Source organism: Petromyzon marinus, chromosome 3 (assembly GCF_048934315.1).
Source record: "Petromyzon marinus isolate PM22_M1 ecotype Great Lakes invasive population chromosome 3, UKy_Petmar_22M1.pri1.0, whole genome shotgun sequence".
In the NCBI taxonomy this organism is placed as follows: Eukaryota; Metazoa; Chordata; class Hyperoartia; order Petromyzontiformes; family Petromyzontidae; genus Petromyzon; species Petromyzon marinus.
The window spans coordinates 9313527-9330770 of NC_133669.1; the positions used below are offsets into that span (position 1 = coordinate 9313527).

Genomic DNA, 17244 nt, shown 5'->3' on the forward strand with positions numbered 1-17244 from the left:
CAAATTTCATTGAAAATAAAAAAAAATCACTTAACTAAATTCACAATAGCGTTGTAAATTTCTTCAATCAACCATTATGACCAAAATCCTCGTTGTACTAACCCTCACGGCGCTAATGTAAGTCATCTCATTATCAACCAGAAAGCACATCTGGCAGCTCGCATGACCCACGTCTGAATAATCCTCCAGGCGGGAGTCGCCAGCCGTCCGTGATGTGACGCGGGGGCTACGCAGGGTCTCGGCGCGTGAGGGCGGACCGCTGGCTCCATGACCACGCCGACCAGAACTCCCGTCCCACCGGCCGGGCCGAGGACCGGCGACGGCGCCGTCCCCGGCCTCGTCCGCGGCACCGGCCCCGACACGACGGCTGCCGCGTCCGACGCCGGCGGTGGCGAGGCCGGCCGGCGTGCGCGCCGCTCCGCCGCCAAGCGCGTGTACTTCTACAAGAGCGGCGACCCGCAGTTTGGCGCCCTGCCGTTGGTGGTGAGCGAGCGCAGCTTCCGTACGTTTGAGTCGCTCCTGGACGAGCTGTCGCGCCGCGTGCCGCTGCCCATGGGCGTGCGGCGAGTCACCACGCCGCGGGGACGCCACGTCGTGAACCAGCTCAACGAGCTCCACGACGGCAGCGCCTACATGTGCAGCGACCACCACCGCCGCCAGCCGCCCGCGCCTCCGCCGCACCCGGCGCTGCACCCGCCAAACCGGCGCCCGGCCGCGGGAGTGGGCAACGTCAACGATAACGATGATGACGACTGGCACTACCACCATGACCGCCACGATTACCACCAGGAACACCACGACCACAACCAGCATGACCACCACCAGCAGCACCAACGACACCATCACGGCCGTGATGATCTGCAGGAGACACAGCGTGGTGGTGGCGGCGGTGGAGGATGGAGACCGGTTGTTCAGCCTCCCAGAGAGCCGCGGAGGAGCGGCAGTCACATCAAGCGGCTGACACTGTTCAGGAACGGCACGGTGGGGTCACAGAGGGCTCTGCTGCTCAGCCGGCAGTCGGCACCCAACCTGGAGGCGGTGCTCGCCTACTTCTCTGAGATTCTGCAGTGCCCTGTGCGCCAGCTCTACACCAGGAATGGCAGCAAGGTGAGGAGGTGCAGTCGGCATGTCATAACACTATTTCCTACATATCTGGTTTACATGCATTGTGGTAAGCACGAAATAATCGGTGGTGGCAGGGGGCTAAGCTCCGTCAAACGTTTGCCGGCTTCAGTTTTTCAAACAGTCTGCACAGTAATACCCCTCGAAGCAGGACTCGTGAGTCATTAACACCTTCCCCGCACCTCCGATTAGCACGGTTGGCTACATATGGTGCGAAAGAAATTAAACATACATACATATATGAGCACATTGTTGCCGCGAGCAGAGCTAGGTGGTAGACTGACGCGTCCAGGGGCAAGGGTTCCCCCGATTGCGTCAGTTTACCACGTGTTCTGCTAGTAGTGACCTCGCACTCTCGTTTTTTGACGTGAATTATCTTGATTTTTTTTTCACGAAAAAAAGTTTAATTTATTTTAACATGTTTCCGCCCACCAAAGAGTAGTTTTAATTTGAGCATGTTGTGTGTTTTGGGCTCACTTTGACCCCATGCAGCCATGCAAGATGGTACGCGAACCAGTTTATTGCATAAGCATGGATGCTCGTATGGCTACTTTGAAATCGGGACGATTCAGCGAATCGTGAACGAGAAAAGCATTACAGGCCTAGGCCATAGGTGTCTTGAGCTCTCTCTACCTTTTCAGCCTAAATGAAAATAACAATATAACCAATATTTTTCCACAACCAATGTGATTCTTAATTATATATCTGGGTTCCGTCACGTAATGATCTAAATGTCTGTCGTAATGCCCTCCACCAACCCAACATAGCCAAACAAATGAAATCGTTATGTGTACAAGAGTTTAATGTGCCAATAATCAACAACAATAATATTAAAGCCCCATTATTTATCCAGCAGAACGTCACTGACTCTAAAGACTCATTGTTTTTAAGGAAGGTTCCTGCTATATTAGGATATTTGGCCAATTAATTTAATCAATGAGAGTGTTTTGTGTGCAGGAAGGAAACCAGAGTTATTGGAGCAAACCCACGCATATGAGGCTATAACAGTCAAAGGTCCTAATAGGCAGGTTCACAAATCCGCTTGCTGTACAGCCATCTCCTGACCATTCACAGCAGTACAATTGCTTAAAGATACAACCATAGCTAGCACGTCCCGAGCTGTCCCACATGAGTTTGAAGCTTCGGTCATGAGGATACATACTTTAAAGTTACAGCCAAGTGTATCATTATGACACTCTGTTAATGTCGTGATTTCACTCTCACACATTTTAGTGTTCACGACAAATCGACCGGACAGTTGAGCAAAACATAGGTACTCGGTGAGGGTGGACATGTGACTGTTAGATATGCGACATTTTACAGTAGATGGAACATGAGAGTCATTTTGGGTTTTTTTTAGTCGGTATCTTCCTTTTAACGAAGGGCATTTGTTTTAACATTTGGTACTTGGATGGATTTCTCACGAACCTGTAGGAAGCATCAGCCGTGACGGGTGAGCAATGCTTTCTGGGAAAAAAAGTATTTGGAAATGGTTGGGGTGAATGACTGGGAGGCTGGGGTGTCTGTATACTGTACAGGATTCATAAAAATGATGACTTGAATCATCTGTTAAAGCTGGAGGGGGTGTAATAATATATTGGCAGATAAGGTATTTGGACAATACTAGACAGACATATTATTCTCTCATGGGATCTATAGACAATTTACTTTGAACAATATCGTAAAACCACTGTAGTCTGCACTCCTTCAACGGAGGAGGAACAGCACAATCACACAAACTCTCCTGAAGCCCTCTCGTCGTGGCCAGCAGAACCTCGACATTGAGCTACTGAAACCATATAGCTGCCATGCACAATAGAATAGGGAAAACATGGGCTGACCCAGCACCTCTGACGTCCCCGTGGGAAATAGGTGGAGAGTCTAGAGGGCCTCTTCAATGGTCCAAGTTCCCTGGTGGCCGCTGGCTCGGAGCCCTTCAGAGCCGTGGCCTACGACGGCATGACGAGTCGCCACAAGCTGCCGGGGCTGGCAAAGGTGGCTCGTGGGCCGGAGCCGTCGGCCAAACCCGGTGAGTCAACCTCTCACCTTTGTCGTTGTCATCGGCAAGGTCAATCCAGAGGTCATCGGTTTAATGTGTTCCTCCGGCATGGCAGTTGAAACAATGGGACAAGTTTCTTAAATCCCCCCTTCGCAGGTCATGTGTAAGCGAATATTGCATGGTTCCATCATCATCATCGGTCATCATCAATTCATATGGATCAAGGGCTCCACAAGCTGCCTCCATCTGTCAAGATTCCACACACGAGCTGAGTTCATCGCCGCTCTGGTTCCTTGGTGGATATTCTATTGGACACGTTCCATTCCTTGGCTGCCACTCCAGGGAAAGTTTCAACCGTGTGAAGTGCAATATAAATAGGAAATGATGATGACTATATTTGTCTCTATCTCTCTGTGTCTCTCTTGTCCATCTGCATCTGTCTCTGTGACTGTGTCTGCTGCCTTTCGTTCCGAAAAAGCAAACTTTGGTCTTGAAGCGAGCAAGAAAGTAATTCACCCACGGCCACCATCCAGCCGCCACTCCAGGTATAGCTTCTCTATCGCCTCGGACCGCGTGTACGGCAATGGAGACTCCTCAACGGCAAGCCTGGTCTCTTCGGTCAGTCGGCTGGCTGCTAAGGACCACCACCAAGATGACCACCACCACCTGCCACATGGCCATACGGCCGCCAAAGTGCGGCAAATGGACAAACCGTCGGACGTGCGCAAGCAGATTCGGGTGAACCCCGATGGCAGCATGACAGTGGAGATGAATGTGCGCCTCAATCTGGAGGAGGAGGAGGAGACCGTGCGCTGGGTCACCAACATCAGCCGTGAGAAGAGCGGGTCTGAGCGCCGCGTGGGACAGGCGGTCACCAACGAGGGCTACGGCATGGACGGCAGCATCGGGCCAATGGGAGACAACGGCTCGGTCACCAACGCCTGCTGTGACGACGACGATGAAGTTGATGATGACGACGGCAGTGACGATGAGGTACAACGCAGGCGACGGTGCTTCGTAGGGAAGTACCCACCAATGGAGGAGCTGTTCGGGGTGAACGCGAAGCGGCACGTGGTGGACGCACTGCAGAGGGCGGCTCTCCAGCAAGGCGGTGATGGGTATGGTCGCGCCGATGACGCTGAGTTTGACAATGATGGGACGAGCTCTTGCTCCACGTCGAAGAACGAGCGCTTTTCCTTCTTCACGGTGGCTGAGGGAGAGGCAAAGGAGCGGCAGTTTGATTCATTGCCGATGATGACCATGGCGCCAGCAGCGACAAACGTGTCGGCGGCACCGACTGCAGTGATGGAAATGTGCAACGGCGTGCTGGAGTACTGTACCATGAGCCGGTGCAGTACGCACAGCAGCAGCTGGTCGTCGGTCAGCTCTAGGCGACAACCGCGCAAAGAAGGAGCTGACAGAGGAAGTGGAGTAGGAGGTGAAGAAGAAGAGGAAAGAGAAGCAATGGAGCTGCGCAGGGAGGTGGTCGGTTCCGATGGAATTTGTTGTGTTGATGACGATGGTGGTGGTGGCGGCGGTGATGCTGGTGGCGGCAATGGTGGTGATGGTGATAGTTGTGATGGTGAAGAAAACAGTGATGTCGGTAGGGGAAATGAAGGCGGTGGGGGGTCATTCCAAGGGTCCGAACGCCCTCCCAGTGGTGGCTCTGATGCCACGACCCTCGCCTCAGCTGGTGTGACCGGTGAGATGGACCCAGCATCAGTGATGTCAGCTGAGCCAGAGCTGAACAGTGCAAGTGCAGCTGCAGATGGCGAGAGGGACTCGGGTGGCCATGTGTCCATCGATGGTGAGTTGACCCTCGTGCATAACCCCAGGGATATTCCATCATCCCTCATTTCCTCTCAATCAAGGGACTCGCACCTTGTGGACAAAGCGGCATGTGGATTGCTCTCCCGTAGTGAACAGCCCACAGTCGTGAGTCCTGCGCTGTCAATTACCTCCAAATCTAAAGCACGGTCAAGAGGAGGAGGTGGTGGAGGAGGAGAAAACATGATGCCCAGACCCAGTCCCAGTCTGAACTCAGGTCACCGCAGGCACCGCAGTCATCGTTCGGCTGCGTCCACTGACCAGAAAGGGCGAGGAGAGCTCTTGGCAAATAATTGCCACCCTTCGCACAGAACTAACAGCATCCGGGGGGTAAGTAATGACGGCGCATGCTCTACGGTGCAATGCGAGGAGGGGGAGGTGGGGAAGGAAAATGACGACGACGATGGAGAATGTTCACATACTTCCCCCTGCAAGCTCAGCGATGCCGGAATTACCACACCAGCCACGAGGTCCGACAGAGGCCAAGCTCGAATGGCAACTCCAAGGATCGAGTGCCACAGCGGCAGCACGGGGGGGGCAAAGGCATCCTCACTGTTGTTTGGGAGCATCTCCGCAAGACACTCTCAGACAAACCAAGAGGACGATGGGGAGAAGAGCTGCACCGGGCGGCGAAAAGCACCCTCTTCCCACAGCTCCGCGTGGTCAAAGAGCTACGAGGAAGGGTCGGCCGCCAAGTTGAGCGTCTCCATCTCTAAGTCTCCTAGCCCAGCGTCGCTCAAGGTCGTGTCAAGGCACAGCAAAAGCGGCGTCAGTGGTACCATCAGCAGGGCTGCTTCTTCTGTGTCCTCCGCTGATGGTCCCTCGCTGGTCCCCGTTCCCCCTCATGGGAGGGGGAGCCGCAGCTCGCAAGCTCAGACCGCGGGGAGCAGCAGACGTGACCGGTTACGCGTCACCTCCCGCAATGGTTCCTCGATGGCAACGGCGCCGGCGCATTCACTCAAGGTGTCAGGGAGGGAAGACAGGAGCAGAGCATCATCAGATGGATCCAAGTCAAGGCTGGCTTCCTTGGGCTCCAATTCGAGATCGGAGCTGGATGGAAATGCAGGCGCCGCTGGCACGAGGCGATTCCGTGATTCAGGTGGTTCGGTGAACGAGATTGAACGCACTGACTCCCAGCTTAGCGAGGCGCTCCTGTCGCAACTCACAGACCTCCCCGAGGAGTCTCCAGAAGACGTTGTCCGCAAATGGCTAACGAGGATTCCGTCAAGAGCCAGCACGATTCAGGATGATTTCTTCACAGACTTGGATTTGATTCCGGAGGAAGAGCATGGCGGCGGTGCTGTTGCTGATGCCGATGCTGGAGCAGATCATGAAGGTGACCTGGGACACAACGCCACACCTTTCGAGAGGAATGGAGAAACGGGCATGCTATTGCAACCGCCAAGTGATGATCAAGATGAGAGATCTGCTTCCGAGACACAGGCAGAGGAGAACAGAGATTGGAGTGTGCTCCACGATTCCGGAAATTGCAGGCATTTGCCAGAGAAGGACAATTGCATTAAGCATGTTAGTGAGCAACAATTCCACCTCAACAAAAAGCTCTTCCGGCTTCTCAAGCAGCTGTTCAGGAAGCAGCTGTCACGTCCCGAGCTGAAGAAGTCGAACAGCATGCCCGAGTTAACGGATGAGTATTGGGCGTCGCACAACCAAAGCATGGTTATCAACATTGTGGTGTCACTGCTGTCTTCCCTGGAGACGACTTCCAATGAGGACGAAGCCAGCACGCCGTTTGTTCCCCTCACCGACGTCGCCCAGCGCCTTCGGAAATTGGGTCCCGGCAGCAGCGACAGGCACAGATTTCTAACCTCTGAGCAACTCCTGCACCTTCGGAAGCTACTCACTTCTCAGATGCATGGGAGGCGCAAGCAGATGGAGTATTCGAGCCTGGGAGAGGGGCAGGTGGGGCCTGAAGAAAAGAAAGGATCCACTGTGGTTGAGGAGAGTGGCGATTGCGGGAGGCCAGCAGTGTGCGACGATAACGGCTACGGCTCCAACAACAAGGACAAGAATGGAGATGGCGAGTCCAAGGAAGCCCTCGATGATGATGGTGATGGCCATCAAAAAGGTGCGGTGGATGAGGAGGAAGAGGCTAACGAGGACGAAGGTTCCCATGTCTTTGACGGTGAAGCAAATGCAGACATGAATGGTTATGATTCGAATGGGGAAGTTTACGATGTTGAGGGAGTCGTTGATGAAGAACAGAGTGAAGGTGATGAGGCGAAGCATGAAGATGATGATGAAGAAGGCGACGTGGCTGAAGATAAACCGAGGCTGGAAAATGTAGGTGATGACGTGGCGATGGAAATTAACGACGATGTCTCGCAAGGAGGTGATGAAAAAGCTGGAAAAATGTGTGAAGCAGATGAGGACATCATTGCAGATGAGGCTCCTGAAGAGGAGGCTGGGATTGAGGAAACTGAAGAGGGTGGAGATGATGGTGAAGCCACAGGTGAGAGGGAAGTTGAGGCGGTAGAGGTGGTATCAGCAACAGCAGCAGAAGAAAAAGAGGAAATGGCGGTGGCAGATTTTAGCAGTGGTGTTGCCAGTGAGGGTACAGCTGTTGATGAAGGTACAGAGGATGGGAGCGATTGTGAGGATGATGCGGCGGAAAACGGTGACGAGGGCGAAGACGTGAGCATAAAAGACCCTCATTCGGAGCACACGATTGGGGAGGTAGCTGAGGGTGAAGCAGATGAGGCGGGGGTGGAAAATGACGTTGAAAACGAGGCAGAGGTGGAAATGAACGACAACATCTCACAAGCCAACGGTAAAACAGAGGACGGAGAGTCGGAGGCATGTGACTTTGAACAAAAGGCAAACGATGACGAGGCAACTGAGAAGGAGATGTCGCCTGATGAGATGGGGGAAGACGTTGACGATGTTGAAGCAAACAGTGGAAAAGACGGTGAGGAAGAGGAGTGTACAGCAGAGGATGAATTGGTACCTGTCGATGGAGGTGAAGATGAAGATAAACATGAAGAAGTAGATGAAGAGAGAGATGCAGGTACTGGAGGAGAAGATGATATCGCAGATGAAGTGATAGTAGATGAGAATGTCGAAGATGAGGTAGGAGGTGAACACAATGACTTGGAGCAGGATGCTGATCCTAACAACACATCATGTGTAGACGAAGAACAAGATGAACAAGTACATCGAGAAGATGAACTGGAGGAAGAAGAAACTAAGGAACAACCAGAAGCACAAGAACATCAAGAAGAAGTGGAACAAGAAGATGGTCAACAAGTGCAGGAACAGGAGGAAGAGATACAACAAGTTGAGATACAAGAAGAATCTCAACCAGAAGACCAAGAAGAAGAAACACATCAACAACAAATAGAAGAGGAAGGACAACAAGAAGAACATGGTGAGGAAGCAGAACAGGAAGAGGAATCAAAAGTAGTTGAATTAGAACATTTCGAAGAAGCAGAAGAAGAAGATCAACAAGAAGATATTCATGAAGGAGCCGAACAAGAGCTGCAAGAAGAACAAGAACTGGAAAAAGCAAAACAAGAATGGGATGATCAAGGAGAAGAACATGAAGTTGCGGAAGAAGAGAAACAGCAACAAGATGAAATTCATGAAGAAGCAGATGGAGAAGAAAATCAGAAAGAAGAGGACACAGGAATTCCTGATGCTGAAGACATGGACGAGCGTGGTGAGACGCGTTCTAAATCGGAATCATGTCCGGTTGATAATGAGGATGGTGCAAAGGAAGATTCTGGTGGAGATGCCAGTAAGTCAAGTTGCTCAGAAGATGCATTGAACAACGACAATGCAGAGGACGCAGTCGAGGAGAAGGCTGCTCCAGAAACTAGCCTCGATAATGACGAACAGCTGACCACTGAGAATGAGGAGCAAGTGGCAATGAATGACGTGAGCAGCATCCATGACGAGTTGATTGAGAGTGATGCTGAAAACGCCTCTCGTCCAGAGTCTGCAAGGTCTGGCACGCCCACACTCATTGAAGAGGATGTAAACCAGGAGGATGGGAAGGAGGAGGTCAATAATATCGTCCAAGAGACATCAACATCGGCGAGTGACTCGGAGAAGGCTCACAGCGATCACGGCGAAGAGAGCGCAGACGGTGACTCTTCAACCGAGGCAGAGGGGGACCTTGAAGATGCGTGCACTTCAGTAATGGCGGTCGACGAGCTGCAATGCGAGTCATCGACACCACAGACTCGTGATGCTGGGAGGTGTAGAGATGTGGGGACTCAGGTGAGCCTAGATGAGGTTGAGGTTTCTGGGAGGTGGAGGCACCTGGCCTCTTCACGTGCATTGGGTGGAGGACGAAGAGGTAGCGCCATCCCAACGCCTCCTACTCCTGACATTGCATCCCGCGTCTGCTGGAGCAGAAATGAGAGCACCGATATGCCGGATGAACATGAAGTCGTGGAAAACCCGGAGCGAACACTGAACACTCGGCAGCCGACGGACGTCCTGTCAGCCGCAGAAGACAGTGACCCGCAATGGATCGTCAGCGAGAATTACCTGCGGCGACGTGCCTTGCCTCAACAGTGCGTCGCAGAGCTGGACACGACCTCGGGAGAAACCGCGGATGAAGCCAAATACCTGAGGCTCAATCGACCGCTCCAGATGGATGACATCTCCTCCAGTGAATTAGAGGACACACTCAGCCCTGAGCCGTACTGTAACTTCTACCGGGAGCCGCACGGCACCGACTCGGATCCCTTCCTGAGTGACGCGTGCAGTTTTGACAGCCTGAAGGCGGCAAGACTCCCCGTAGGGGAGAAAACGGCTTCAGCTTCAACTGAACATATAGGCAGCGTTCGCTCGGAGGCTCCAGCTACAGAGAAGTTTGTGGAAGCGAAGGACAGACGTGCCTCCTTGATGAGTGAGACAGCAGAGGCGGGCGGTGATGAAGGCAGGAGCCTGGCGGCTTGCGGCAACTACTGCACCATCCTCACAGCTCTGCAGACGGACGAAGGGAGGCTCTTTTCGCCCTACAGCAAGGTGTTTGATCCGAATGACCCCTGGGTGGTGCATTTGGTCCGCTCCCTGGAGCGGCAGTGTATGACCCAGTGGCTCAACGTGCTGGAGGACACAAAGACTCGATGGGGCATGGAGGGCGAGGAGATCAACGAGATCATCCTGGAGGTGAAGCGAGATGCGCAGAGGCGTATCAGGCTCGGCATCTTGGCGGAGCTCGAGAAAATCAAGATCAGCATCGAGGGGAGGGTGCCACAAAAAGTCGGCGGTTCGATGGTGAAGAGCGTCGCATCGAGGATGTTGAGGAAGAGCTCGCCTGGGATTCTGGAGGCACAGTCGCGGAATCTAGCCCACGTGATTGCGGAGCTGAATAAAAAACAAGGTCACGACAACAATGACAACATCAATGGCAATGGAGAGAGTGTGAGTATCGAAGGTGCCCCGTCTACTCTGAGGGTGACTGAAGAAAATGTGTACGCGACATTCCAGATCCCCCAGATTCTAAAGGAGTTTGACCTAAAGTTGATTCTTAACGCTGATGCCGCAGCGCCAGGGGGAGATGGGGACCTGGATGACGTGTCTCTGGATGACAACAATGGAAACCCAGGCAATCGAACTGCCGATCAGGAGGATGAAGATCACGAACTCTTGTCTCAAGGGAATGTGTCTACAGCACTCAACGGTGAAAGTGAAGGGACCACATGCTGCGAGTCTCTCGTCGGCACTGATGCGGAATTTGCCGACAACGAAGCCACAGAGGGACAGAGTGAGTCGGCTTGTCAAGACTCTGCGGATGGCAGCGTCGAAACTGAAGAAGCGGAAAACTGCGTCAATGAGGTTGCAGGAGACGAAGAGGTTGAAGCTGCAGCTCACATCAATGGAGAGGAAATTTTGGAAGCACGGGAATGTGAAGGTAGCCTTCCGGAAAGTGCCACAGAAAATGATAATGATCGCGACAATGACGGTGATGACAGTGATGGAGCTAGGGAAGAAACGGCCATTAAAGAAGCGGAGGCCGGTGGTGAAAATGCTGAAGCGGATTTGGCTCTGGAGGATGAACTTCCCGAAGACTCTGAACACTATCCACAAATGGAAGCATGCGAAGATTGTGAGGGAGAGGTGCAACCAGAGAGTAGTGACGTTAATGATGGCGATGGGAAAGAGGAAGGTGGTTCTGGAGAAAGTGACAAAGAAGATGCTGGGGAAGGTGAAAATGCTGAAGCAGATTTGACTCTGGAGGATGGACTTCCCGAAGACTCTGAACATGATCCACAATTGGAAGCAAGCGAGGATTGTGAGGAAGAGGTGCAGCCAGAGAGTAGTGAAGTTGATGATGGCGATGAGAAAGAGGAAGGTGGTTCTGGAGAAAGTGATGAAGAAGATGCTGGGGAAGTTGCAGTGCTGAACAAAGATGAAATGGAAATGGCGAATGGCGGTGTTGAAGATGGAGAGGCTGGTGATAGTGATGCAGGGAGTGGTGTTGGGCAGGAAAATGCAGATGAAGACGACGTCAAGGAGGGAGATGAAGTAGAACCACAAAGTGAACACGGAGCTGCAAGTGACCAGGCAGACGGCAGTGAAGACGCAGACTCGAGTCAGGGTGATCACGCGAAGGAAAGTGAAGCAGGGGAGGACGATGTGAGTCAGGAAATGGCGCATGAAAAAGATGCCACAGCTGACGACGACAACGAGGTGAAAAATGGTTCAGGAGAACAAGATGAAGAGGGCGAGGAGGATGACGTTGACGGGAGTGGCGATGACAGTGGCGAGGGAGGTGGATCGAATCAGGATGTACTGGATTCACAAAGCGGTGCTGAGGAAGAAGGCGGCGGAGGTGATGATGAAGTTGAGGGAAATGTCAGCAGGGATGAGGGTGATGCAGAGCATGCGCAGAAAGAGGCAGATAATGGAATTGCTGAAGATCAGGGTGAAGAAGAACGCATAGACACAGATGCCAACGAAGGTGGTGATGACTGTGATGTTACTGGAGACGAAGGTGGCGAAGAGGAGGTGGGAAGCAATGCCAAAGAAGAAGAAGATGAGGAGGCATCGATGTCGGACGACGTCTCGCAAAACGGCAGCGCGCCTGAAGAGGAAGATTTGCAAAATTGCGACCAAGATGACGACATGAGTGGTAGCTGTGAAGCCCCCAAGGAGAACAGGGTAGACGAAAAAGAGGGGGGAGAAGATGAGGGCGAAGCTGCAATCGTAGATGAGGAAGAGCCTGTAGCTGAAGACTGTGATGGTAGCATTGGCAACGATGGGGACAATGATGTCGCTGAAAACAAGGGGGATGGTGATGATGATGAACACGATGAGGGTGATGACGCGGAACCAGAGAGAGTTGAAGGGGATAATGTGGAAGAAAATGAAGATGTAGGTGAAAATGTGGAGGAGAGTGATGCTGGTGCGAATCAGGCGGGTAATGAAGAAGACGGAGATGCTGAAAATGAAGATGATTTGCAACAGGATGAAGAGAACGTTGAGAGCATGGAGGATGTGGAGGCGGGGATGGCGAATGAAGAACCGCGGGAGGAGGACGGTGAGACTGGTGTTAGCATAATGTCTGATGAGGCTTGCGAGCAAAGTGAGGAAGTGCAGGAAGAAAACGAGGTGGTTGAGCACAATGGGGTGAGTGAATCCAACGGAGAATCGAGTCCCGTGGCGGAGGACGAAAATGCATTGCAAAAGATAACAGACAATGATGGGAAGGAAGATAGCAGCAGAAATAGGGAGGAAGAAACTTCTTTAGAGGGGGAAAGCAAAGAGGGTGAAGACCAAAAAGTGGAGGCAGAGGAGGAGGCTAGCGAGGAAGACACTGACGTCAGATCTTGTGACAGCAGCACGGCGGTGAAGGGTTCCAGCAGCTCGTCGCAGGGAGCGGAAGAGGCCGGAGCCGTGCATGCTCATGAGTCGGAGGGGACAGTAGCTGCCTGCGGAGGAGCCACGTGCCTGAGTGGGCGTGCGCTACGCTCGAGGTTCCCTATGAAGAGCATCGCCGGAGAGGAACAGTGCGCGGACGACATCGATGGCGATGATCTAGATTTCTGAGCTGCCCATTGCGTAGATGTCGGCGATGTTTCAGGTGACGTTAACGGGATAAGGTGTGCCAAGCAATGGTGGCAGTCGCATTTCTTCTTCTGCTTTTGAATGAATGTTCGAACGAATGAACGTCAATGTTAACTTGAGTTATGAGTAGAAGCCGATAGCATTGACACTAATCAGCACCACAATGTAAGCCATGTGTCTTACAGAAACCCTTAAACAGCAATTTAGCATGGATCCTAACCGTGCTAAATTGATTAATAGTAACATTACTCCAAACATTAGTTTTAGCCATGGTTATAACCCTTAATCTAATTATGAGTCTCACTACAATCTAAACATCCCCAACATTTACCCGAACCGCAGTCGTAGCTTTGACCCTATCTATAATGCTAACTATCACCTTATTTCCCAACCCATAATCCCACCCCAAACTGATCCCCACTCGATCCTAGCCCCGCACCAACCCTAACATCAGCCCCAACACGAACGCCTCCCCGATCCTAAGGCAACATCCAACTCCTTCTCACCCTGGCCCTAACCTGAACACAACGCTATGTCTCCTTACACCAATCCTAACACAATCTATAATCCCATCACTAACCCTGACCACAACTGAAGCTATACCATGACTTAAAACGTTGTTTATATGAATGTGTATTTTAAATATATGTACGTGAAACCCTAATGAAAAACAATTGTGACCCAAAACTTTTAAATCATACTCTTTGGTTCTTTCGGTAAAGTCACGGAGGTATAAAATAAAATAAATCACGACGTTTCGGGCGCAACACCCAAGCGTCCATCATCAGGTGGGAAAGCATGGTCTGCTGCTGAGGCAGACTGTTTTAAAATCGGTCAGGCGTGCCATTGAGATGTTCCAATCGAATCGCAATGCATGGGAGCAGAACTCGGCTGTCCAATAATGTAAGTAACCAATTACTCTATCGATTATAATCGATAAAGTAATTGGTTACTTGCCAGTTACTCTATTATTGGTTACAATACTTGACCAATCGGATAATATAAAAAGCAGTTGGGAAAGTCTTACTTATGTTCCCACGTGTGCCCCTGGATGGGAGGTGATGGGCGGGGCTTGGTGGCGTCATGACGTCATTAACCGTGTCACCCTGGGCGTGGCTTGTAGGAGGTTTCCTACCTTCAGGTTGGCCACCATTTCTTAAGAGGCTCCAGTAATCAACCACAAAAGAGTAAGTAGATTACAACTCTCACAGATTACTCAACTGAATCGACAAATTGGCCCAGCCCATGTGGGACAGCCTGGGACCCAAGATCTGGGTGTGCAGGTCCGAGAGAGACAGTTATTGGATTGTGTCTCACTCCAAGCGCTCTTTGCATGTTTCATTACTGCACAGGACGTCACATATCCGCCCCGACCAATTAACGTCCTCATCCTCACCCATGACAGTATATGTCCTGGTGTAACTCTTTTTATTTTTAGTGGATATTCACAAATTCGACCTTTTCACATATCCGCCTATACCTTAGTCCCCAGCGCAGTTGTACTCAGCTAGCTAAAGCAAAGGTTCTGTAAACCGCGTATTATGTGAACCGCGTATTATGTGAACCTGTGTGCGTCAAGAAACGCAACGAGCAAGAAAGATTTTTGAATGTAAAACTCTGAAGTCCGGAGGGTATCCCTGCTGAAATGAGAAATGGGAGCGATGGCTCATCTCTGTTGGCGGTTTCGAAACCAGTGACAAAGTGGGTGTATTTGTGACCCAGAAGGGATGGTGGGCTGTACTGACCTCTCCCCTCCACCCCCTCTCAAACCCACGACTTTCATGATTGGAGGTGAATCGTTCGGATAACTGAATGCCGCGCTGCTGATGTGAAATGTCTGAATGCTCGCATGCGAGCAATGTGTGTGGAATATGGTGCACTGTATTCGATTTGATTACTTGAATGTAAATTGCTTCACCTTATCCATTCGCGCGCAACGACACGTGTACCGTTGGTATATTTTGCCACCATTTTTCGCAAACATTGCCTCAGAACTGAAAACAAATCCAACTCAGGATAATGTTTGAGGCAATGAGCCTTCCACAGAGCAGACTCTACCCTCACCGCTTCTCCCCCTTTCGCCTCGCTCCACTCCGGTTTACGCTCTCTCCGCTCCAGCAACCAAGGCTTTCTGTCAAAGCGCCCAGCTATCATTTACTGCGTGAGAAGTGACGACGCCTCTGTACTCCCACCTGTTGTCTGTAATTCCCTCCTACAGCCATCCATGCTGTCACCTCCAGGCTCAAGACCATCCTCTTGTCGCCTGTGCATGTGAAATATAAGACGATTAAACATCAGTCAGGAGTAATGTATCCTGCTCATGGTTGATAACCCACTGCCGCCCCAGTCAACCCAGCACTACGAATCGGTGCACCGCAGTTGATCGGCAAGTTGCGTGCGGTGGGGTAAAGTGGTGGGTGTACCTACCGCTTCCAGGATGTCTTGCCAGTGTGGAAGAGTAGGCCAAGACACACCTGAGAGGGGAGGCCCTTCTAGACAGCAGCGACACGAGCGAGCCATTGCAGGGCCGCGCCTTTACCTCTCCATAACCTCTTGGTCTCCCTGCTCTGAGGAAGGGCCGTCACCTGGAACGTTTACAGTGAGGCAGTATTTGTTGTTGTTAATGAAGACGGCGGTGAAATATCTTCACCGGCACTTCTTCACAGCGCGGCCGTCGCAGCCCTGGGAAACCACGTACACACGTACATACATCGACACATTCACTCAATCACGTACGTACGTGTACATATATATGTACAGACGTGATTGTGGGTGACTTTTTGTGAAATAGATAAACAGACACGGTTCTCTTTCGTTGCCAAATAAAAAATTAAAACTACATTTCAGATCCCACCGACCAAGAAAAATCTCGGCCCGGCAGAATTTGAGCAGGAATACGCTAGTGGCCCGGGGCAAGCCAACAGCATTTGATTAATGTGCTACTACACACTGCTGATGAGACTCGCAGAAGACGAAGCCAATTCACAGTTCGCCTGCGTAGATAGGCTGATGCTGGAAAATATTGATCAATGAAGCCCAAAGGCTGAGGGGGTGCTTCTTATGATGAGGGGGTGCATTGTAGTATCCACTTGTGTGCATGTTAGCGTGCCATACTACGAACCCGGCGACCCGAGGTTCGATTCCTACTCACGGCTACGGCCAGTGACGATTATCTGAATCGTTCCTGCGCCTCCACCTTGGTCGACTCGGGGCCTCAAATGAGTACTTTGGTATGGTGTGTAAACATCGCCACTGGGGAGACAAAGGTGGCCGGGCGTGGTGTTGGCCGCCTACCCCGTCGTGTGCCGTGCTAGCAGTCTTCGTAGGTGCTCGCTAACAGCACACGTCTGTCAAGGCTATACGGGGGAGCTTTGTTTGCATCTTACTTTCCAGAATTTATCTCATAACTGGGGAATATGGTTTTGTTTAATTTTATATTTGGTTAACCAAACAGACCCCTATCAGTTTATTTGATATATACATATATACACATATATGTATATATACATATATACTCATACACATATATGCACTAATGCACTTTATATACAGAGTAGAGTAAGAGCTACCGACTTTTTCAATAAATTAATGCTCGGATGCAGTCGATAGTGAATTGTCGAGTCTTTGCTCACAATGTCGTGTACAATCTGATGCCGTTATCATAATAGCAAAGCACATGTATCGTCTATTTGTAGGTGTGTTATTAAATGTGCTACTCTGTTAGATTATGTGAAATCAATCAAAATCATCTTCATCAAACTAATCCGCCGAAAGTTCGCTCTCGTGGTGTGGAACGAGGATGCTGTAGCCGATGAGACGGTGGTTCTGCAATGGATTTAGCGAGGGTTATGTGCTGGATCATGGATGTGACGAGATTTCTGGATCCAATGAGACGATTCTGTGCTGGATGATAATGGTGTTCTGTATCAGCAATGCAAGGTTTTTTTCTTTCGCAGAAAACAAGTTCACAATAAAATAAAATAAGAAACGCACAATTCAAAGCAGTCAAATTTAAACCGGTCTATCTGAAATATATTTTCTCGTGAATCTAACCTGGCGCTTGTAATCAACAATTCACTGCATAGAAAATAGATTTTTACTCATCAGACAGTTATTTTACTTATCAGTAGACAAAGCACATGTATGCAAATACATTTTCCGAATTAAAGCGACAATAACGGTGTAACCATGTTACGCACACCAACGATGCAATAAAATTGTAACCTTTACCAACGGGTTGCCAAATGTCCCTCAAA

The 17244-nt window shown here is 50.9% G+C and overlaps 2 protein-coding genes across 2 annotated transcripts; both read left to right on the top strand.

Moving 5' to 3' along the window:
• LOC116953092 (oxygen-regulated protein 1) lies at nucleotides 1–3250 on the top strand. Its single transcript, XM_032972936.2, has 2 exons — nucleotides 1–1107; nucleotides 2995–3250. The coding sequence occupies exons 1-2, from the start codon at nucleotides 268–270 to the stop codon at nucleotides 3238–3240; spliced, it is 1086 nt and encodes a 361-aa protein (XP_032828827.2). The 5' UTR covers nucleotides 1–267; the 3' UTR covers nucleotides 3241–3250.
• Nucleotides 3251–3279: 29 nt separating this feature from the next.
• LOC142930792 (uncharacterized) lies at nucleotides 3280–17244 on the top strand. Its single transcript, XM_076073729.1, has one exon. It carries the CDS (start codon nucleotides 3503–3505, stop codon nucleotides 12968–12970), a length of 9468 nt encoding a protein of 3155 aa, XP_075929844.1. The 5' UTR covers nucleotides 3280–3502; the 3' UTR covers nucleotides 12971–17244.

Bases quoted from the DNA above. Each gene is read 5' to 3' on its own strand.
- LOC142930792 (XM_076073729.1), top strand. From the start codon at position 3,503: ATGATGATGACTATATTTGTCTCTATCTCTCTGTGTCTCTCTTGTCCA.
- LOC116953092 (XM_032972936.2), top strand. From the start codon at position 268: ATGACCACGCCGACCAGAACTCCCGTCCCACCGGCCGGGCCGAGGACC. The intron at 1,108-2,994 runs GTGAGGAGGTGC...CGTGGGAAATAG, and splicing joins ACACCAGGAATGGCAGCAAG to GTGGAGAGTCTAGAGGGCCT.